The sequence below is a fragment of the Phyllopteryx taeniolatus genome, chromosome 17, assembly GCF_024500385.1.
Source record: "Phyllopteryx taeniolatus isolate TA_2022b chromosome 17, UOR_Ptae_1.2, whole genome shotgun sequence".
NCBI classification, from domain to species: domain Eukaryota; kingdom Metazoa; phylum Chordata; class Actinopteri; order Syngnathiformes; family Syngnathidae; genus Phyllopteryx; species Phyllopteryx taeniolatus.
The window spans coordinates 12,014,900-12,038,107 of record NC_084518.1 but is presented as its reverse complement, the minus strand read 5'-3'; the positions used below and the strand labels follow the sequence as shown (position 1 = coordinate 12,038,107).

Sequence of the window (23,208 nt, the reverse complement as noted above, 5' to 3'; positions counted from 1 at the left end):
TTACATAACCATTTTTATGTTACTCGTGTTAATACATTTTAATTGTATCCACTAAGTATAATTTTTTTTTCATATATTTATGCGCAGTGTAAATGTTCAAACTGTGCATGGTGCAGTGGATTGCAATAACATTAAATTTACTTTTTAGGAATAAAACCGCTGCCTTGTTTTTGGCCTACTATGCTACTGTATTTTAGTGTTGGCCATGATGGTGCTACTTGGTAGTTTTTTATAGATGCTACTTGCATGGAGTAAGAAGTTCAAGAACTATACTGTTCTATGACTCTTTATGGCATTATCTCGTGTTTGTGAAGCTGTGCCCCGGCGTTTTTTTTATTTTTTATTTATGTATTGGTATATATATTGATCAAATGATCTTAATAAGGAAATTTTTAGTATCAGTGAAGGAAATTGCATCCAAGGCGGTAATATAACTACAGTATTAATTAATGTCATCACATTCCTAAAATTATGACTGAAAATTATTATTTTTTAACCCCCAAACCCCTTCTCTAGATCTCTTCTCTAGACCGTCTGCTCCTGATGCTGCCCTCCTCTGCAAAACTAGCCTTTATCCTCAGTTGAACGAATCAAGCAATTGTACTCCTAACATGAAATTATTAATAAATATAATATATTCAGTATTTGTTTCTTTTCTTCTTTCTTTTTTGTCCGAAAAATGACTTGGACCATGATTTTAAGAAGGTAGTGATAGAGTAAAGAGCATAAAGCCAAACAATAAGAAAGTAAAACAATGGCATGCAACCGGCACGTGAGCTAATGTTTGACTCCCACTCTCAAAACAACAGCACACCACAACTGTGTGGACATCTCCACACACTGAAATAAATGCGCAGTTTTGGATCATCATTCTTAGACAAAATGGAACGAAAACACGGAGAAAAGCAGAGGAATGTTGCCGAAATTAGTCTGAACGTGTGAGTAGCGATTTTTTTCCCAATGCGCATTTTATTACCTTTATGTGGTGTCGTCTTTTGCACCCACCAAACGTGCAAGGTGGGTTTTGTTAAATGATTTGTTAATATGAACACGCTATTATTAACAAGCAAAACCATTTGCTTTCGAATTCTTTTCATTAAGACTGCTCTTTGTGACCAAGCATGGGTTTCTTTCAATTCCCTTGTTGTTAACAACTAACTGTACCGTAGACCAAAGCTGAGTTTGTCTTATTTATTTGGAGAAGCTATGAATACATAAACATAATATACATTTATAAGAATCCCACCTTTACAAATATGCTTTATTTTCTTCTTATATTGCTGTCGTTTGTAAGGAAAAGGGCATATGGTTTTATTTTAAATTAAAAAAACAACAACAACAACCAAACAAAAAAAGACAATAGGCAACCACAGGAAAAATGTGTGGGGAGAACATATATTGGGACAGCTGAATTCCAAAAAGCAAACATTTGCTTTTAATTTGATACACACACACACACACACGCACGCACACACACACGCACTCACTCACAAACAAACACATACACAGACATACACACCATTATAATTACATACATTTTGCCATTCACGAAAAAAAAATACATTTTCCATGAGGGTGAAATCACAATCTGACTTAAGTTTCCAGCTATCCATCTATCTAGCTACCTAGCTATCGATTGTATTTTGAGATTTTATTGGAAGCGTAGAGACTGTCCTATAATGGTCTTGCTATGTTGGTTAATCAAAATTCAGGACCCACTAAGGAGTGGAACATAAACCCAGATGGATGAATTAATTGGTTCAGTGGAGTGACTCAATGCTTTTTTTTTTTTGAATGCCATAGTGGTGTGATAAGTTTCTGTTCTCATGGCGGAAGAGGAAATCTTCACAATGATGTTTGCTTCCTCGCTGTTATTCAGACTACATGTATCCTGACATCCACGAGCAAGTTCCTACCACTTTTTCCTGTGATGCTGTGTGATTATTTTTGCCTGTCTTGTGATTTTAGAAGTCAGCAATGGTAGAAGAAGGCGGCCATGAGGTGTAGGGTGAAAAACGAGACATCGGAATGCCACAAGCTGTCTCGCTGCTCTCTCTGTTGCTGGGGCTCATGGGATATGGTAAGAGCGACCTCAGTGATTCTTAAAGTGTGGTACGAGTACCAATAGTGGTATAAAGCCCCCCTCAAGTGGCAGGTAAAAGAATCACTGAATGAAATGTTGAAACTGTGCATAATGTGACAGTGGGTTCAACTTAAAAATGCAGTAAAGTTCATTTGTTAAGTACAGTTTAGTTGTATTTAACTTTTAAAGACAGTATCATTTGAAAATGTTTGTTTTGAAACATTTAAATATTTATTTAAAATTTATATGCAATACGTTTTTTGTTTTTTAAGTATTTATTTTTTATTTTTCCATATATAAGCACAATGTTAATGTTCAAACTGTTCATAATGTTACAGAGGCTTCAACAAAAGTATTAAATATACTTTTTAGGAATAAAATCTGTACCTTTTTTTTTCATGAGCACTGTACTTGGAGAGCCAATTACTTGGTACTTGATGTAAAATGTTTGAATCAGTGCAGAACAATTTACACTAAATTACTGTCATGTGTATCTACTGAAAGAGGGGAAAACATATCTGTGCTTGTCTTGCATCGTGTTTAAAGGTTTGTACCTTAGTCTGGAACCAGCGGAGTACAATAGCTCTGAACTTGCATTAATGTGTTGCGACATCCTGCTTTTATTGATTTCAGGGCCAGAGGTGAATGTTGCGAAGAAGTACTAAGGCCACAGTCAGAAGAAAAAAAATAATAAAGTCAGAATATTACAGAAAAATGTAAGTTTTTTTAAATAAAAAGTCACAATGAGAATAAAGTTGTAATGATATAAGACAAGCATTATAATACTACGATAATAAACTTGTTATATTATGACTACACAGTGCAGTCATATCTTTCTATTAAAAAGTTATTATATAATGAGAATAAAATCATAATATTGCAAGATTTTTTTAATAAGCAAACTGAGTTGTGATATTAGAAAAATAAAGTCGTAATAATAGAAGTAAGCGTGAGGGGGGAAAGTTGTAGTATTAAGAGAATAAAGTGATGATGCTAAGGATTAATGGTAAAATTACAGGAGTAAAGTTTTAATGATGCAAGGATGAAGTTGTTATTTTGAGAGAAAAGGTAACAACTCTAAATTGCCCGTAGGTGTGAATGTGAGTGCGAATGGTTGATTGTTTGTATGTTCGCTGCGATTGGCTGGCAACCAGTTCAGGGTGTACCCCGCCTCCTGCCCGATGATAGCTGGGATAGGCTCCAGCACGCTCGCGAATCTAGTGAGGAGAAGCGGCTCAGAAAATGGATGGATGGATGGAATAATAATGTAATTATAAAATTAGACAACTCATTAAACTTTGATTTAGCACCTTTCAAAGGACCCAAGCACGCTCAAAGGGAATGTACTAATAATTAAAAGAAGACACACATAATTTAATTATAATTGTTTTTAACATGAGCGTCACATTGTAATTACAGGAGAACATAGTTGTACATTTTGGAGCGTAATAATAAGAGAATAAAGTTGTGATTTTACCTAAACAGATTTGGAGTACAAGACAAGACAGAAAAGTCACAATATTAAGTAAATAAAGTCATAATTTTGCAAGAAAAAAAGTTGTACAAGTTAAACTGTAACGTCCCAAAATAAAGTCATAATGACACAAGAATAACGTTGTTTTAATTCAAGAAAAAGTGTAATCTTAAAGGAATAAAATTGGAACGATACAAGGATTAAGTTATAATATTGAGAGAATAAAGTCGTAATGATACAAGAACAATGTTTGCTGCAAGTTAAAAGCATTATTAAGACAATAAAGTCATATATTTTAGAAAAGAATATACAGGTAAATGTAACTTAACAAGTGAATTTCCAAATTCTCAACATGGTCTGTCAGACTGTCTCTCAAGAGCCGTGATTCTCAACCAGTGTGCCTGGGCACATTAGTGTGCCGTGAGCGCTCTTCAGCTGTGCCGTGGGAAATTATCAAATTTTACTTAAAAAATTGTTAATTTCCAATAAATAATGTTATATCTATTCATCTATTTATGCCAATGAGGCATAGTGACAGACATAAATAAATGCTCCTCTATTAGATGTCAGGAAGTACATACAGTAATTAATGTATCCACTTTTTGTGACATTTTTGTTTGTTGGTGTGCTGTGAGATTTTTCAATTGCAATTGGTTCCATAAAGGTTGGGAATCACTGCTCTAGAGACCTGATACATTTTTATCGGGCAATATCATTAAATATAAATATGACATTTACGTACATTAACAGTGCAGTGCAATGCATCATACTCAGAGGTGTTTGGAATACTGTATTTTGGGATCATTTTGTTGACTCAAATATTATAAACAGCTCTCAATGACCTGTGATTTCTGTGCCACCTTGTCAAGCTTTGGCAGGGCTCAACATCTGGCCCTCCTTCCACGTCGCCCTTAGCAACGCCAGTGTGTTCGTGGACTTCAGCACGAAAAGCAACAGCAGCCTCATCCGCCACCTGAGCCTCTCTCTGATTGACATGGACACAAACGCCACCCTCCAGACCAGGACTCTGTCCAGCAACCAGTCTGCTGGTAGAGTGGAGTTCAGCTGCACCTGTTTCCTGTATGCTGGAACTTTCCGCTTCCTGCTGAGGCAGACCAGCACCGCGGAGGAGTCCTACTCAAATGGGACGGGGCGTTCGGAGAGTACCACGTGGTGGAGTTCAGAACTGAGGGTGCAGTGGCCCACATTTCACATTGCGGTCGAGAGGGTCGTAAACCACTCGGGAGCTTTTCAGGCAAGTATCAACTAAATGTGAAGATAATGTTGTTTTTCAATTCAGCGGCTGTACCAGAATTCATGACTCACTTGTTAGTCATGTTTCTGAAAATGCTTATTTTATTGTTATTATTTTATTTTTAATATGCTTATCTACATAGCCCCTAAGGCAGAGGTGGCCAAACTTTGGAGAGAAAAAGTTAGACTGTGTATGCAAAATATGTAAAATAGTTTTTTTAAATAATAGATAATAATTCATTCTGATTTATTAGTTATTTCTAATAATTAATTGAATTATAGTTAAATAAGCAACCTTTACTAAAATGAATAAAGCATGTTGACTGTATGTGTACATATTTTTATTTTACTAATATTTTTTATTTGGATATTCATAATAAACCAATTTACCAGTTTATGAATAGAAAAAGGAAATGCAAAATGAATAAATGCATTTTTATGAGCTAATGAAAGAAAACCATCAAAATTAATGCAGCAAAAATACAAGAGGTGGGACGCATTAATGAATGGAGTGAGCCGTATATGGGCCGCAGACCATACCATGTATACCCCTGACCTTAGGGAACATGGAAGAAGAAAAACAAATATTTGGGGGGGAAAAAAAGAGGCACGGTGGCCGACTGGTTAGAGTGTCAACCTCACAGTTCTGAGGACCGGGATTAAATCCCGTCTGTGTGGAGTTTGCATGTTCTACCCGTGCCTGCGTGTTGTTTTCTCCGGGCTCTTTGGTTTCCTCCCACATCCCAAAAACATGGTGGGTTAATTGAAGACTCTAAATTAGTGTGAATGTGAGTGCGAATGGTTGTTTGTTTATGTGTGCCCTGCGATTGGCTGGCAACCAGTTCAGGGTGTACCCCGTCTCCTGCCCAATGATAGCTGGGATTGGCTCCAGCGCTCCCACGACCTTTGTGAGGATAAGCGGCTCAGAGAATGGATGGATGGATGTAAAAAAAAAAAGATTTGCAAGAAAAAGTAGACAAATATCAAGAAAAATATGCACAAATGTAAAAAAATACAAAAATATAGCTGTTTTTTTCAATGAAGATAACATATTAATCAGAAATACATTCTAGACATTGTTAATGTATTATTTAAAAAAATAACCTCTCTAATATAGAAAAGTAGCACTGCTTTTTCATTAGACCCAGAAAAATCAGCGAAAAGGTGAATTCACAAGAAGCGAACTGCGACTTGGCCGGGGATCAATGTATTATACAATACTCCATGCTTTATAAGATTTTATGTTGATAATGCTATCTACAATCAAGTGAATCCCACACTATAGATAAATTCCTTTGCTCTTCCTCGCTCCAGATTGGAATATCCACCAACGAACACTTCCAGCCTTGCTCCAGCATCCTCGACCCTGCTCTCCTGCTCGAAGTCAGCTACATGGAGTACAACCAGATCGGACGAAAAGGCATCAACAAGGTGCAAGCCCGCACGTATCATCCAATCCGTCCTCTCCGTTCCCAGATGATCAAGCGTCCCTGTGCCTTCCCTTTCACGGAGAGGGACTTCATACAAGTGTCCCTCCGCTCCCCTCATTCAGCACAGGAGGTGAAAAGCTCCGGTCCTCTCTACCTTTCCCACATCTTCTCCTATAAGCTGCTAGTGGAAAACGCCAATATCTATAGAAGTGGGTGTGAAGGGACTGTGACTGTGAAGCTAGTAACTCCACCTTGTGCTCACATTGATGGGAAAGTACTGTTGTTTAAAGACAGCGTTGTTGGAAGAGGGCTAGCTCTCTCCTCTGGGACGGGAGCAGGAGCAGTGATGGGTTTCGGGCAAGAGGATCCGCCCTCTCCTCCGTTGGCTTTTAACTGGCTCACTCAGGGAGAGAATGAGACAGAATTCAACTGCTCTGTTTTTTACCCGGGAAGGAGTAAGTACTGCTTCCGATTTGTGTTTAACTACAGCCGCTCGCCGAGTCCGGCTCAGACCTGCCTGGTGGTGCACAGGAGCGAAGGTGAGTCATGTGGCGACTCGACGTTACTTCAAATTCAGTATGTTCTTACGGATGACTCAAAGTACCAAAATTAAATAAATAAATTCACCAATAAATAATTCCTAATTATAATTACAATTTATTACATCATTGTTTGAATACCAATACATTTTATGTCAAAAAATGCAGACTCATTCCACTATAATTCCTTATTTCATGGTCCTTTGTTTAATGGAAGAACATAAAGTGACAAAATCAAATAAATAGTGTAAACACACCATTAAATAATTACTTAAATATGTCATTACTTTATTATAGTTGGAGTTAAGACCCCTTATGATGACGAAAAAAATGGTCTCAGGTTTCCCTTGCCCGGCCGTGGGTTACCGGGGCCCCCCTCTGGACCAAGGCCTGGAGGTGGGGCTCGAAGGCGAGCGCCTGGTGGCCGGGCCTGCACCCATGGGGCCCGGCCACGCACAGCCCGAAAGGGTAACGTGGGTCCCCCTTCCCATGGGCTCACCACCTGTGGGAGGGGCCATAGGGGTCGGGTGCAGTGCGAGCTGGGCGGTGGCCGAAGGCGGGGAGCTTGGCGATCCGATCCCCGGCTACAGAAGCTGGCTCTAGGGACGTGGAATGTCACCTCTCTGGCAGGGCAGGACCCCGAGCTGATGTGTGAGGTTGAGAAGTTGAGACGAGATATAGTCGGACTCGCCTCCACGCACAGCTTGGGCTCTGGTACCCGTCCTCTCGAGAGGGGTTGGACTCTCTTCCACTCTGGAATTGCCCACGGTGAGAGGCGCCGAGCAGGTGTGGGTGTACTTATTGTTCCCCGGCTCGGCACCTGTACGTTGGGGTTTACCCCGATGGACGAAAGGGTAGCCTCCCTCCGCCTTCGGGTGGGGGGACGGGTCCTGACTGTTGTTTGTGCCAATGCACCAAACAGCAGTTCAAAGTACCCACCCTTTTTGGAGTCCTTGGAGGGGGTGCTGGAGAGCGCTCCCGCTGGGGACTCCATCGTTCTGCTGGGGGACTTCAATGCTCACGTGGGCAATGACAGTGAGACCTGGAAGGCCGTGATTGGGAGGAACGCCCCCCCCGATCAGAACCCGAGGGGTGTTCTGTTATTGGACGTCTGTGCTCACCACGGATTGTCCATAACGAACACCATGTTCAAGCATCAGGGTGTCCACACGTGCACTTGGCACCAGGACACCCTAGGTTGCAGTTTGATGATCGACTTTGTGGTCGTGTCATCGGACTTGCGGCCGCATGTCTTGGACACTCGGGTGAAGAGAAGGGCGGAGCTTTCAACTGATCACCCCCTGGTGGTGAATTGGCTCCGATGGTGGGGGAAGATGCCGGTCCGACGTGGCAGGTCCAAACGTATAGTGAGGGTCTGCTGGGAACGTCTGGAAGAATCCCTTGTCAGAAGGAGTTTCAACTCCCACCTCTGACAGAACTTTGCTCGTGTTCCGGGGGAGGTGGGGAACATCGAGTCCGAGTGGACCATGTTCCTCGCCTCCATTGCTGAGGCAGGCGACCGGAGCTGTGGCCGTAAGGTGGTCGGTGCCTGTCGTGGCGGAAATCCCCTTATCCGTCGGTGGACACCAACGGTGAGGGATGCCGTCAAGCTGAAGAAGGAGTCCTATCAGGCCTATTTGGCCAGTGGGACTCCTGAGGCTGCTGATGGGTACCGGCTGGCCAAGCGGAATGCAGCTTTGGTGGTCGCTGAAGCAAAAACTCGGGCATGGAGGAGTTCGCTGAGGACATGGAGAAAGACTTCCGGACGGCTTCGAGGAAATTCTGGTCCACCATCCGGTGTCTCAGGAGGGGGAAGCAGTGGGACAGTCCCTCTGGATTGGCAGACTGGGGTGGTGGTCCCACTTTTTAAGAAGGGGGACGGAGAGTGTGTTCCAACTACAGGGGGATCACACTCCTCAGCCTTCCTGGTAAGGTCTATTCAGGGGTGCTGGAGAGGAGTGTCTGGAGGGTCATTCGACCGTGTCCCTCAGGAGGTCCTGTGGGGGGTGCTTCATGAATATGGGGTACCGAACCCCCTGATACGGGGTGTTCGGTCCCTGTACGACTGGAGTCGGAGTTTGGTCCGCATATCCCGCAGTAAGTCGGACTCGTTTCCGATGAGGGTTGGACTCCGCCAAGGCTGGCGTAGAGGGTGTCCGGTTTGATGGCCTCAGTATTGCATCTCTGCTTTTTGCATATGATGTGGTTCTGTTGGCTTCATCAAGCCGTGACCTACAACTCTCACTGGAGCAATTCGCAGCTGAGTGTGAAGCGGCTGGGATGAGAATCAGCACCTCCAAATCTGAGACCATGGTCCTCAGTCGGATAAGGGTGGCGTGCCCTCTCCATGTCGGGGATGAGATCCTGCCCCAAGTGGAGGAGTTCAAGTATCTTGGGGTCTTGTTCACGAGTGAGGGAAGAATGGAACAGGAGATCGACAGGCGGATCGGTGCAGTGTCTGCAGTGATGCAGACTTTGTATCGATCCGTTGTGGTAAAGAAGGAGCTAAGCCGAAAGGCGACGTCCTCGATTTACCGGTCGATCAACGTTCCTACCTTCACCTATGGTCACGCGCTGTGGGTCGTGAAAGAAAGAACAAAATCCCGGATACAAGCGGCCGAAATGAGTTTCCTCCGCAGGGTGTCCGGGCTCTCACTATTCAATTATTGATTTCATAATTCAATAAATAGATACACCATAATTTAAATAATTGCTTTAATGCGTCATGAACAAATTATAACTGGAATTAGATGAGTCATTAAAATCACAGAATACCAGCTCATTTGATGGAGAAACATTAATAATTCAATAAATACATAGACCATTTAATCATAACTTAAATGTCCCATTAATTAAAATGGGAACTAAATACATTTATTAAGTGTTCATTTATTAAATACATTTTTTTTATGTTAAAACGTAAATATTTCACGATTCAGTTATTGCTTTCATAATTAAATAACTAAATACACCATTCAATAATTGCTTTAATTTGTAAATACCTAATTATAATTGGAATTACATATATAAGTCATTAAGTTTTCCATTAATTCATTAAAATACCAACTCATTTTACGTAAAAGCATATAAATAAGTACATACACCATAAACAATTACCATTAAACGTGTCATTAATTCATTACAAATGGAAATAAATAAGTGTTATTAATTCAATGCCACTTAATTTAATGTAAAAACGTAAATATTTTTTCACTAATTAATGAATTATGTCTTGGTCCTTCATATGTTTTGGTCATCCTTTTTCGTCAAGAATCTTGGGGGCCCTGGAAGCAGTGGAGTGTGTGCAGTGTGAGCTGTGGCGAGGGAGTCAGGGAACGCGTGCGGGAGTGTTTGCTGCCCTCTGGTGTAGACGGGAAGCAGTGCACTGGAATAGAGAAGAAACAGTCCTTCTGCTCCCTGGAAGACTGTGCAGGTCAGTCACTTTTCCTGTTGTATTGCCCTGCCTTGATAAGCAAAAAATGCGAGAATAGGTGAATCTGTGGGTGCCGAACTGCGAGTATGCAGGAGTTCACTGTACTGTTGTTTGCTTTTATTCCTCCAGCATTGCCGGCTCCATCTCCATCTCTTCCCCCCGTACTGGCTGGAGTCGTCCCCCTAGGTGGCAACATGGCGGTGGTTGCCGGCATCTCCCTCTGCCTTGCTGTCATTCTGGCCACAGTCGTGATCACCGTGTGGCGGAAGCTCTGCCACACCCCTCAGTGCAGCTCAGTCCGCAGAGCCTCCGTGCATTCCCCCGGCGGACGCAAACTCTCTGACGAGGCCTCCATTTGCGGCAACAGTCTTCAGAGGCCGGGCCTCATGAGCGTTGGTTCGACCCAGATCCACAGGCCTCCACTGGGCAGTTCGCTTCTCTCACAGGATCCGGAGAGGCTATCGCCCACTGCTTTGAAGTTGCTGCCTCCCATCTTTGGGTACGTGTTTGAATCAGGTTTAAAAAATAGACTGGTGCCTTGAATTAATTCGCTCCGTGACCAAATTCGTAACTAAATTTAGAACATTCAATTAACGGCTAAAGGTTCATTGGTGACTGTAGCTGTCTGTTTTTTTTCCACTTTACTCTTGCGGTAGCTCTAATTTTCAGTCACAACACAGAACAAAAATATCAAGTAAGTCGCTCTTAAAAACTAAAAAGTTGGGGCACATGTAAGTCTATGTACCACAGTTGTTGTTTTTTTTTGCTACACAAGAAAATACTCTTTCATTGTAAAATGTGTTTCCCCAGGTACCGTTTAGCTCAGCTCCAATTAAAAGAAATGAAGAAGAAGGGCTTGAAGGAGGCTACACAACTCTACCACGTCTCCTCAAGCCCGGTTCACGATACCTCGGTAGAGACCCCCGCTTCACCAACCAACCCCCACATTCCGTCACCCATTGCGTCCTCCTTTTCTGAGTCTTCCAGGATCACACCGGACCGACTAAGTCCCAGAGTGGATCTCGTATTGGGTCCTCAAGTTGCAGGTCATGGAAGTGGGGGCAGTTCCAAGTGGCACGACCGCACTGCCGATTGGGTAGAGATGGTAGAGAGGAGCGGCATAGCAGGTGTCGCAGAGAGACCGCAAGGAAATGTGTATCACAAGAATCCACATTTCCGCAGGACCTCCAGTTTCACTGACACAAAACCTCAGCTTTCATCTTCAGGACACTTCCGGGACAGAAGCATGACTCAGGTGAACTCTGCAGATTTATTCATGTCATTTCTGTTCTGTTTAACATAACATTAACATAATTCACTGATTCCCAACCACTTATCCAATTTCACTTAATTGGTCCAAAAATTATTATTTTGTTCCTTACAAATAATCTACTGTATATTTGTTCATCTGCCTACGTCAGGAACATATAGTGACAGGCGGGACGATTACATAAGTGCTCTTCACTAAATTGCATAAGGTACAATTAACCTGTGCATCTATAAGTTGTCATTCATACAAAAGAATAATAGCGTGCTCACTAAAGAGGCCCAAATTTCAAATTTGTGAGCAAACTGAGACAAAATTATTTGTAATAGTGGTTCGGCCTTTTGAGATTTAATCCTAGCCTCACCTATTGCTGTGCAATAAAAATATAACTTTGGCACCATTTTGCGGTATCTTGATGCCAAGGAACGATGTTTAGGTGAAATGAGGAGGTTCATTTAGACAAAAGTAGTGCTTTTGCCACCATTTTGTAGCATCTTGGTGCCAAGGAATTATGTTGAAGTGAGTTCAGGAGTTTCATTTAGACAAAAGTAAGGCTCTATAGGCAATTATAAACCCACTCGTGAATATTTGCTATTCATGGCAGGGCTCGGTCAAATAGCAGGGTCACTTTATTATATTGTGACATTTCTGTCTGGTGGTGTTCCGTGAGATTTTTCTCATATAAAATATGTACCTTGGCTTGATAAAGATTGGGAAACACTGACATAATTATTTCCCTGTTCAGGTGGGATCTCGGACCCTTCCTGAAGGAAACTCGTGGACCAAAGATAGAAGAGAGAGGCCTCAATTTAGCTCCTACCCCATTCCAGAGCATGACACCCCAAAGTCGACCCATTGTAGAGGCCAGGGTAGCAACCAGAGGAATCCCTGCATACAAAATTCCATTCCTTCTCTTAGTAATGAAGTGAAACACGCAGGAACCAACACCTCGCAGAAACATGTGGACCACAGTGGTGCAGGGGAGAGACAGGTGAGTGGCCAGGTGGGAAACAGAGCTCGTGAGGGACTCTCAGGGATTGGCGGTCCAGTCACAAGTCCTAACCGTCAGCACGGAGTGAACCTCAGTGTGGAACGGGCTGAGCAGAACTGGAACCGCCGCGGTCCATCGCCGATCCAAAGAAATATGCTGGCGCGAAAACTAAAGGAGGCTCAGTCCGGCTCCAGCGTCAGAGGACGTCAGCGCAGCTCTACCTTCAGTGTGTCATCATCGGACCACAGGAAAGACCAGGGCCGCCCAAGACCTGGGTCTGGATGCTACATCGGCACTGAAAGCTCTGCTTACACCCTGAATGAGGCAGAGCAAAGGATGCTGGACCTTTCACCAGTCTACACAGAAGAGACGAATTAGGTCACAAAGAGGAATTGTCTCCAATATTTGTAGCGGTAATTATTTTTTCTCAGAAGAATTTTACAGGACTGCGATTGGCTGGAGACCGGTTCAGAGGGTGTACCCCGCCTGTACCCCAATAGCTGGGATAGTCTCCAGCAGCCTGCGACCCTAGTGAGGATAAGTGGTAAAGAAAATGGATGGACTTTTTACAGGATTTTAATAGTACACGTTTGTAGATTAGTCATTTGATCGTTCTGGTATATTGCCTAATTTTTCCATCCATCCATTGTCTTACGCTTATCCGAGGTTGGGTCGCGGGGGCAGTAGCTTCAGCAGGGAAGCCCAGACTTCCCTCTCCACAGCCACTACCTCCAGCTCTTCCGAGGGGATCCCGAGGCGTTCCCAGGCAAGCAGAGAGACGTAGTCTCTCCAGCATCTCCTGGGGCGTCCCCGGGGTCTCCTCCTGGTGGGACGTGTCCGGAACACCTCACCAGGGAGGCGTCTGGGAGGCATCCTAAACAGATGCCCGAGCCACCTCATCTGGCTACTCTCAATGCGGCGGAGCAGCGGCTCTACTCTGAGCCCCTCCTGAATGACCGAGCTTCTCACCCTATCTCTAAGGGAGAGCCCTGACACCCTGCGGAGGAAACTCATTTCTGCCGCTTGTATCCGGGATCTTGTTCTTTTGGTCACGGCCTACAGCTCATGACCATAGGTGAGGGTAGAAACGTAGATCGACCGGTAAATAGATAGCTTCGCCTTTCGGCTTCCCTCCTTCTTCACCACAATGGACCGATACAAAGTCCGCATCACTGCAGATGCTGAACCGATCCGCCTGTCGATCTCGTGTTCCATTCTTCCCTTACTCGTGAAATAGACCCCAAGATATTTTAACTCCTCCACTTGGGGAAGGATCTCATACCCGACCTGGAGAGGGCACTCCACTCTTTTCTGACTGAGGACCATGGTCTCAGATTTAGAGGTGCTGATTCCCATCCCAGCCGCTTCACATGAGAGTTGGAGATCACGGCTTGATGAAGCCAACAGAACCACATCATCTGCAAAAAACAAAGATGCAATACTGAGGCCACCAAACTGGACACCCTCTACGCCTCGGCTGTGCCTAGAAATTCTGTCCAGAGAAGTTATGAACAGAATTGGTGACAAAGGGCAGCCTTGGCGGAGTCCAACCCTCACTGTAAACGAGTACGACTTACTGCCGGCAATGCGGACCAAACTCTGACACCGGTCGTACAGGGACGGAACAGCCCGTATCAGGGGGTTCGGTATCGCATACTCCCGAAGCACCCCCCACAGGACTCCACGAGGGACACGGTCGAACGACTTCTCCAAGTCCACAAAACACATGTAGACTGGTTGGACGAAAACCACACTGCTCCTCCTGAATCTGAGATTTGACTTCCCGACTGACCCTCCTCTCCAGCACCCCTGAATAGACCTTACCAGGGAGGCTGAGGAGTGTGATTCCCCCTGTAGTTGGAACACACCCTCCGGTCCCCCTTCTTAAAAAGTGGGACCACCACCCCAGTATGCCAATCCAGAGGCACTGTCCCCGATGTCCATGCGATGTTGCAGAGGCGTGTCAACCAGGACAGCCCTACAGCATCCAGAGCCTTTAGGCCAAAAAGGCACGATAGGACTCCTTCTTCAGCTTGATGGCATCCCTCACCTTTGGTGTCCACCAACGGGTTCGGGGATTGCCGCCACGACAGGCACCGACCACCTTATGGCCACAGCTCCGGTCGGCCGCCTCAGCAATGGAGGCGCGAGACATGGTCCACTCAGACTCAATTTCCCCCACCTCCCACGAAACGTGGGTGAAGTTCTGCCGGAGGTGGGCGTTGAAACGGGATTCTGCCAGACGTTCCCAGCAGACCCTCACAATTCGTTTGGGCCTGCCAGGTCGGACTGGCATCTTTCCCCCACCATCGGAGCCAACTCACCACCAGGTGGTGATCAGTTGACAGCTCCGCCCTCCTTCGAGTCCCAGCTCCAGACCTGGCTCCAGAGGGGGGCCCCGGTGACCCGCATCCGGACAAGATCCATTTAATGTATTCTTCATAGGGGTTTTGGGAGCCGTGCTTTGTCTGGTCCCTCACCTAGGACTTTTTTGCCATGGGTGACCCTACCAGGGGCGTGAAGCCCCTGGCAACTTAGCTCCTAGGATCATTGGGACACACAAACCCTCCACCACGATAACGTGACGGCTCAAGAAGAGGTGCCTAATTTTTAAGCAATCTTTTTTTATGGGTTATTACAGTCAAGCCCAGAATATTCCCAGTTAGGCATTCGCATATTCACCTTTTTTTTTCTTTTAACCTATTCTCCGTTATTCACAGAGAATTTCACCTATAATAAAAATTATTACTTTGGTGCCATCTTGTGGCATTTTGTTTTCAAGAAACAATGTTAAAGTGAGTTAAGGAGTTTCATTTAGACAAGAATAGTGCTTTGCTGCCATCTTGTGACATCTTGGTGGCGAGGAACTATGTCGAAGTGAGTTGAGGAGTTTAATTTAGACAAAAATAGTGCTTTGCTGCCAACTTGGTGTCAAGGAATTATCTTGAACTGAATTAAGGAGTTTCATTTAGATTAAATTAGTGCATTGCTGTGATCCTGTGACATCTTGATATCAAGGAACTATGTTCAAGTGAATTGAGGCGTTTCATCTCGATAAAAACAGTGCTTGCCGCCATCATGTGGCATTTATAGGCAACTATAAACCTTTTTAGGGTTACGTCAACTACTTGCAGATTTTGACTATATGCGGCTGGACTCAGTCCCAATCCCGGCCTCTTAAAATGACACGTAACACATAGACAGTATAATACTCAGTATGGAGTATTTTTTATATCTTTTATGCTTGCATTGTTCTTGGGTGTGTTCAAATATGTTTACAGTGAGTTTAAAAGTTTCTTTTAATGAGTTTTTTTTTTAAGTGTGTGGGAGGGGTAAAAATATATTTTAAAAGTTTTATATGATCTGTCTATATTGCGGTAGGTCTGGAACGTATGCCTCGTGACAAACTTCACTGTTCACTGTAATCCACTGTTTTTAGTAGACAACTGACATGCAGTATTTTCTATGAGTTGAAAAGCCAAAATTTCGTTACAAGTGATCAAATTAAACACACCTCAACACAAACACTGTAAAATGATGATAAACTAAAGCAATTTTGTTTGGGGACTGTTTTTTTATTTTATTTTATTTTTTTTTACAGGAGTGAAGTAAACAGGAAGAGTGATCTTGCGTTAAAAAATATTGTTTAAATATGAAGCAAGTATCAGCATTTTCTGTTGAAAACAAATGTAGTTATGTTTTTTGTTGCAATTACTCATTGTAATTATATAAAATGACGATTTGTTTTATTTTATCTTTTCATTGAAGTTTCCCATGTGACTTTTGACAAAATGCTTTGTTTTATTTGTTTGTTTCCTCTTTGTATGTCAACCAATGTTTTTTAAAAGAAAGTTTTTGTCACTGTTTTCAAGAAAAGAAAACATAGTTCCTCAATATAAATCACCTGTCATACATGGTTGGGATGCAATTTGTTTTTATTATGAGTTCCATTACATACATTCTTTGTAATGATTGCTTATTTGTCATGATAAAAGAAGATAATGTCCTCTGATATTTTACTGTCAAAGAGTAATAAAACAGTAGTAAGTCTTGAATGTTAATGACATGAGGTGGCTGGTGTATTTAACCTTCCCCTCCGCCGCTGCCCCTGGCATCCAAGAAAAGCAGAGGGCGCACCTTCATGGTGGTGTGTCTGAGGGAGTACCAAAGGCCCCTCCATGTGCTCCACACCACGCCATTGTCATACTGACCCTTGTACTCCCCTTTACGGTAGAACTTCCCATTCAAGTTGGCAACGTGGCATCTGTTGGTAGAAAGGATAAATCACACTGTCAGCATTTATCATTGAAAGTAAATCACAAAATTTGCTGAACATAATAATATGGTTGATAGCATTAATTCTACAATAGTATTCTTCACTCTATTAGATGCTGTTCCCCAATAGCATTAAGTTCCATAAGTCTCACCTGTTGTACCACCAACCTGCATTGTTCTCTTGGGCACAGCTGCCTTGAATGTAGCGGTCATTGTCCTGTTAATGACCGTACAATCACATCATCTTCTGCATGCTATGTTATAAAAACAGCATTTTAAAACAGAGGCAGGAGCATTGGACTACTAACCTGATCCCTAGTGCTGAACTGCATGCCACTGAGGCCCGCGGACCACTGCTCCACCATGCCTCCTCCACCTGCCAGAGCATCCCCAGCTTTCCCACTGTACAGCCCGTACTTGAGGCGGTAACGATCCTATTTTCAATTAAAGACATCTACAGTATGTGACATGAAAAGATTTGAGTTACGTGTGAACAAAGGCGAATTGTGTTACATACAGCTTCACTTGTGATCCGGAAGTTCTCATAATATGCATGACTTCTCTGACCTGCCCAGTCCATTAAGTCTATCTTCACCAGATTCTTACCTTGGGACAAAAATAGTTAGTGTAAAATAAGTGTGTGTGAAGGTGTATCTCAATACATTTGAATATTACATATGAAACAATCACAATGTTTAATTAAAGGTAGGTAGGACTTGGCCTTCTGAAAAGTATTGTCCATCCATCCATCCCTTTTCGTCCGCTTATCAGAGGTCGGGTCGTGCGGGCAGCAGCCGCAGCAGGGAAGCCCAGACTTCCCTCTCCGTAGCCACTTCCTCCAGCTCTTCCGAGGGGATCCCGAGTCGTTCCCAGGCCAGCCGAGAGACATAGTCCTGGGTCGTCCCCAGGATCTCCTCCCGGTGGGACGTGCCCAGAACACCTCACCAGGGAGGCATCCTAATCAGATACCAGTGCCACCTCATCTGGCTCCTCTCAATGCAGAGGAGCAGTGGCTCTACTCTGAGCTCCTCCCGGATGTCCGAGCTTCTCACCCTATCTCTAAGGGAGACCCCGGACACCCTGCGGAGGAAACTCATTTCGGCCGCTTGTATCCGGGGATCTTGTTCTTTCAGTCACAACCCACAGCTCGTGAACATAGGTGAGGGTAGGAACGTAGATCAAGCGGTAAATTGAGAGCTTCGGCTTAGCTCCTTCTTTACCACAACGGACTGATACAAAGTCCGCATCACTGCAGACGCTGCACCAATCCGCCTGTCGATCTCCCCTTTCCATTCTTCCCTCACTTATGAACAAGACTCCAAGATATTTGAACTCCTCTACATGGGGCAGGATGTCATCCCCGACCCGGAGAGGGCACTCCACCCTTTTCCGACTGAGGACCATGGTCTCAGATTTGGAGGTGCTGAGTCTCATCCCAGCCGCTTCACACTTGGCTGCGAACTGCTCCAGTGAGAGTTGAAGATCAGGGCTTGAGGAGACAACAGAACCACATCATCTGCAAAAAGCAGAGATGCAATACTGAGGTCACCATGGCCTCACCGGACTCTTCCCACTTCCGGGTTTTTGCCTCAGCAACCACCAAACCTGCATTCTGCTTCGCCAGCTGGTACCCATCAGCTGCCTCAGGAGTCCCACAGGCCAAAAACGCCCAATAGGACTCCTTCTTCAGCTTGACGGCATTCCTCACCATTGGTGTCCGACTACCTTACGGCCACAGCTCTGGTTGGCCGCCTCAGCAATGGAGCCGCAGAACATGGTCCACTCAGACTCAATTTCCCCCACCTCCCCCGAGACGTGGGTGAAGTTCTGCCGGAGGTGGAAGTTGAAACTCCTTCTGACAGGGGATTCTGCCTGACGTTCCCAGCAGACCCTCACAATACGTTTGGGCCTGCCACGTTGGACCGGCATCTTCCCCCACCATCGGAGCCAACTCACCACCAGGTGGTTATCAGTTGACAGCTGCGCCCTCTCTCTTCACCCGAGTGCCCAAGACATGCCGCAAGTCCGATGACACGATCACAAAGTCGATCATCAAACTGCGAGCTCGGGTGTCCTGGTGCCAAGTACACGTGTAGACACCCTTATGCTTGAACATGGTGTTCATTATGGACAATCCATGGTGAGCACAGAAGTCCAATAACAGAACACCACTCTGGTTCTGATCCGGGTGGCCGTTCCTCCCAATCACGCCCCTCCAGGTCTCACTGTCATTGCCCAAGTGAGCATTGAAGTCCCCCAGCAGATTGATGGAGTTCCCAGCGGGAGCGCTCTCCAGCATCCCCTCCAAGGACTCCAAAAAGGGTGGGTACTCTTAACTACTGTTTGGTGCATAGGCAAGAAACAACAGTCAGGACCTGTCCCCCCCACCCGAAGCCGGAAGGAGGCTACCCTCTCGTCCACCGGGGTGAACCCCAATGTACAGGCGCTGAGCCGTGGGGCAATAAGTATACCCACACCTGCTCGACGCCTCTCACCATGGGCACCTCCAGAGTGGAAGAGAGTCCAACCCCTCTCGAGAGGACTGGTACCAGAGCCCAAGCTGTGTGTGGAGGCAAGCCCGACTATATCCAGTCGGAACTTCTCGACCTCGCACACCAGCTCAGGCTCCTTCTCTGCCAGAGAGGTGACATTCCATGTCCCTCGAGCCAACTTCTGTAGCCGGGGATCGGATCGCTAAGGTCCGTGCCTTCGGTCACTGCCCAGCTCACAATGCACCCGTCCCCTATGGCCCCTCCCACAGGTGGTGGGCCCATGGGAAGGAGGACCCATGTTACCCTTTTGGGCAGTGCCCGGCCGGGCCCCATGGCTGCAGGCCCGGCCACCAGGCGCTCCCCTTCGAGCCCCTCCTCCAGGCCTTGCTCCAGAGGGGGGCCCGGTGACCCGCGCCTGGGCAAGGGTAAATGCAATCCAATAATTTTTCTCATCATATGGGGTTTTTGGAGCCGTGCTTTGTCTGGTCCCTCACCTAGGACCTGTTTGTCAATTTTCTGCTTGCAAGTCAAAGCAAAAAAAATGATTGAGCGAAAGAACTCATAAGTCAGGTCACTTGTAAATCGAGGTATGACACCCCTCAAAGAGGCTTATGATTGCCTATAGAATGCGGCTAAGGACTACTTTAGTCCGAATGAATATACTCAACTCACTCAGCGAGTCACAGAGGATAGGTTCCCCCAAAATATCTACGAATAGGTGAATTTGCGCTTGCGAATATGCGGAGGTTCGCTGTATCCAGCATATAGGAATCTTAAAATTCATTCAAGACAAGGATGGATTAAAATGTGTCTTAACATTAAAAAAAAAAAAATAGGTAGGAATTGGCCTCATGAAAATTATTTTCCAGTTTTGATTGGATCTACATAATATGCTGTATGACTTTTACTTTTGAATTAAACTGCTGAAGTAATTGAACTTTTATTGTACACTTCTAATTTATTGTGAGGCACTTATCTATAGTACGAATAAATACAATTCTGTTATTGCTTACCTTCTGAGAGCAGAGAATAGATGTGCTCATTTCCCAACCAGAACTCGTCATTCCACAGTTTGTAGTCGCCAAAGCCATCTCGGTAATCCACCCAGTCTCTACGAAGAGACACACATATTATATTAACAAAGATGGTTTCACGTCATCTTTATCAATATAATACCTGTCAAAGTCAACTTTTCCATGTCGCCGTTTCTGGAAAACTGTCCATCCTCCTCCATCGTCCATGTCACAGTAGACCAAAACTGGCTCCTGGTCGATTTTGGGCCTGATGCGATAAAACCCGCTGCGTGGTCTCATTCTGTCAAACAGCTCAGAACAATCTAAAAGCATAATAATGGTTCATTGAGTTAAGGCAGTTTATTTTTTATTTATTTATTTTACTGATGCAATTGCACATTTTTCATTGTTTTAAGACCTAATTATTCAAATTTAAACCTTACCTCACCTTATTTCTGATACCTTTTTTCACTGACATCATTCAGTATTTGCAGGATCTGGATTTTATTAATACTCTGTTTTCATACAGATTAAGTGACGTTCTTGCACTATAAATTGTTTTTTTTACATTGCTGTTGCAGTTTTTTTTAAACAAAAATACAAAACCAGATGACACTTTTACAAAAAATGCTGAGTACACAGTTTTTTTATTTATTTTTATTTATTTATTTTTTTTAATTGTTGTTGTTACTTAGTAGGCGGCACGGTGGACGACTGGTTAGAGCGTCAGCCTCACAGTTCTGAGGACCGGGGTTCAATCCCCGGCCCCGCCTGTGTGGAGTTGGCATGTTCTCCCCGTGCCTGCGTGGGTTTTCTCCGGGCACTCCGGTTTCCTCCCACATCCCAAAAACATGCATGGTAGGTTAATTGAAAAACTCTAAATTGCCCGTAGGTGTGACTGTGAGTGCAAATGGTTGTTTGTTTGTATGTGCCCTGCGATTGGCTGGCAACCAGCTCAGGGTGTACCCCGCCTCCTGCCCGATGATAGCTGGGATAGGCTCCAGCACGCCCGCGACCCTAGTGGGGAGAAGCGGCTCAAAAAATGGATGGATGGATGGATGTTACTTAGTAGGTCTAAATGAGTGGTACTGCAACTTTTCTTTCAAATTAAGTACGACAGTTATTACCAAAATTGGAATACAGTTGCGTAGTAAGCCTAAGTGAAATTCATAAAAAACGAGAAATAGGTTTTATTCCTAAAATTTGTATTTAACAACATTTTAAACCATTCTAACATTATTTACAGTTTGAACACACTTCTCTTGTATATTGGAGAACAAAAACCTATACTTAAATGATTCAAGTACAATTTATTGCACATAAAAGTTAAATAAAAATTTAACTTTAATGAAAGTTTAAAAAAAACAAACAAACCATTCTTAAAGGTTAAATCCAAATGAATTTTACTAAAAAGTTAAATACAACTGAATTGTACTTAGGTAGTGATTCTTTCACATACCACTAGAGGTACATGTACCACACATTAATAATCCCCTCCCAAGATTATATTCACTATCCCACTTGTGATGCATCCCTTGGAATGTTGTCTAAATCAATCCTAGCCCGCTTTTGTAGCTAAATGTGCGACCATTTTGAAATAAAAAAACATCCATGGGTGCACTTGCAGCAGGATAACACTGAGTTTATAGTACGTGTATGAATACTTAATATTATTTGTAGAAACAGGGCCCTAAAATCTGATTTTGCTGAAGGCCCCATGGAGGCTTTGGCCAGCTCTGGCTGCTCATTTTGTCTGAGTGCTTATTACCTCTGTCGTGGACCATCAGGCTTCCTGCTGGTGGGAGAGGCTTCATCAGGGTCGCGTTGGAGCTTTCTAACGTCGAGCTGCCATTGTTGGAGTCCGACAAAGACTGAGCAGGAGGAATCGGACGGAAGAATTTGTGCCTCTGCAAGTGTTCCACCTGCCAAGCTCCGATCAGGAGTTTGTTTTCCAGTTTCTTTATGCTGCGCTTGAGAGCTGTAACACCTGGACCACATCCCTTTGAATGTAGATACCCCCAAACCCCCCCCCCCCCCAAAAAAAAGATTAAAAATCCATCTATCGATCATTAAGCTATATATATTACCTACTGAAAACTGGTTCAGTGATGAAGTCTTGGTTGGGAAAATCAGGGAAAACAGCATAAACAGTGTGAAGGAATCCCTGCAAGTCTAAGTGATTAAAAACATTGCACACTTGTGAAGATACATACGAAAATAAAATACTGTATAAGATTCTCATACTTGATAAATATCTACCTTCATTTCGTAGTGTCTCTTTTGTTGTGTCCAGGATCTCTGTTCTGCTGTCGGTATTTATTTCAAACTGGGTTGGGTTGGTTCTGCATGGTCCACGTTAGGCGAAAGACATTGCCCAAGCCTCTTTTTTTTTCTTTTTCTTCTCTATCAAACATTTCAACATTCGGGAAGAGTACCTGATGTCATTCTTTTAATTCCAGGAATACTAGTAGTGTTCTTTTTGAGTTTGTGATGTTTTTCTTCAGATGTATCTTTCAAGAAATTTGCTGTCTATAGAAGCACAACATGATGTTGTCAAAACAGCATTTTTCTGCTCTATACAACGCTGTCATGGAAAACAGAAGTTCAGATCACACTCATATATATACCTGTACAAAATATGGAGAGTTTAGAATCCACAATTAACTTTGCAAACTCCACACAGGAACCTCAGAACTGTGAGGCAGATGTACTAGTCTACTGTGCTGCCTGAGAAAAAGGGAATTCATTGAAAATATAAGGATGGCTTCGGCACACCTGCTAAAGAATAAGTAAATAAACAAATATCAAACTGCCAATGAATACACCAGATGAATTAACAAAATTACCAAAAACAGAGTGCTAACAGTAATCGGACAATGAACAAACAAGTAAATAAATAAAATTGGGCACAGCTGCAAATAAATAAAACAAATATATAAGCAAAAAATTAATCCGTC

At 43.9% G+C, this 23,208-nt stretch overlaps 2 protein-coding genes across 3 annotated transcripts; one reads left to right on the top strand and one right to left on the bottom strand.

Moving 5' to 3' along the window:
* Positions 1-799: 799 nt before the first annotated feature.
* Positions 800-16,532, top strand: LOC133467200 (thrombospondin type-1 domain-containing protein 1). 2 transcript variants are annotated; one of them, XM_061751789.1, is made up of 8 exons: positions 800-938; positions 1,969-2,080; positions 4,427-4,812; positions 6,126-6,780; positions 10,052-10,213; positions 10,343-10,712; positions 11,024-11,468; positions 12,226-16,532. In XM_061751789.1, exons 2-8 carry the CDS (start codon positions 2,029-2,031, stop codon positions 12,847-12,849), a joined length of 2,694 nt encoding a protein of 897 aa, XP_061607773.1. In that variant the 5' UTR covers positions 800-938; positions 1,969-2,028; the 3' UTR covers positions 12,850-16,532. The 2 variants fall into 2 exon arrangements, with proteins under 2 accessions (XP_061607773.1, XP_061607774.1); XM_061751790.1 differs by having other exon boundaries at positions 827-938; positions 1,972-2,080.
* fgl1b (fibrinogen like 1B) lies at positions 16,389-22,763 on the bottom strand. The gene is made up of 9 exons (XM_061751800.1): positions 22,511-22,763; positions 22,343-22,423; positions 22,020-22,251; positions 20,415-20,574; positions 20,252-20,349; positions 17,264-17,352; positions 17,055-17,180; positions 16,899-16,963; positions 16,389-16,735 (listed from the first exon to the last, which is right to left on the bottom strand). Exons 1-9 carry the CDS (start codon positions 22,514-22,516, stop codon positions 16,555-16,557), a joined length of 1,038 nt encoding a protein of 345 aa, XP_061607784.1. The 5' UTR covers positions 22,517-22,763; the 3' UTR covers positions 16,389-16,554.
* Between the last annotated feature and the right edge of the window lie 445 nt (positions 22,764-23,208).

What these genes read in the sequence shown, in the direction of transcription:
- fgl1b (XM_061751800.1), bottom strand. An exon ending in AGTTCAGCACTAGGGATCAG is followed by an intron (nt 16,964 to 17,054) that starts GTTAGTAGTCCA and finishes GGTCATTAACAG; the next exon opens with GACAATGACCGCTACATTCA. An exon ending in GCAGGTTGGTGGTACAACAG is followed by an intron (nt 16,736 to 16,898) that starts GTGAGACTTATG and finishes TTCTACCAACAG; the next exon opens with ATGCCACGTTGCCAACTTGA.
- LOC133467200 (XM_061751789.1), top strand. Translation starts at nt 2,029, where the DNA reads ATGCCACAAGCTGTCTCGCTGCTCTCTCTGTTGCTGGGGCTCATGGGA. An exon ending in GGTGGTGCACAGGAGCGAAG is followed by an intron (nt 6,781 to 10,051) that starts GTGAGTCATGTG and finishes TTTTTCGTCAAG; the next exon opens with AATCTTGGGGGCCCTGGAAG. An exon ending in TTGCTGCCTCCCATCTTTGG is followed by an intron (nt 10,713 to 11,023) that starts GTACGTGTTTGA and finishes GTGTTTCCCCAG; the next exon opens with GTACCGTTTAGCTCAGCTCC.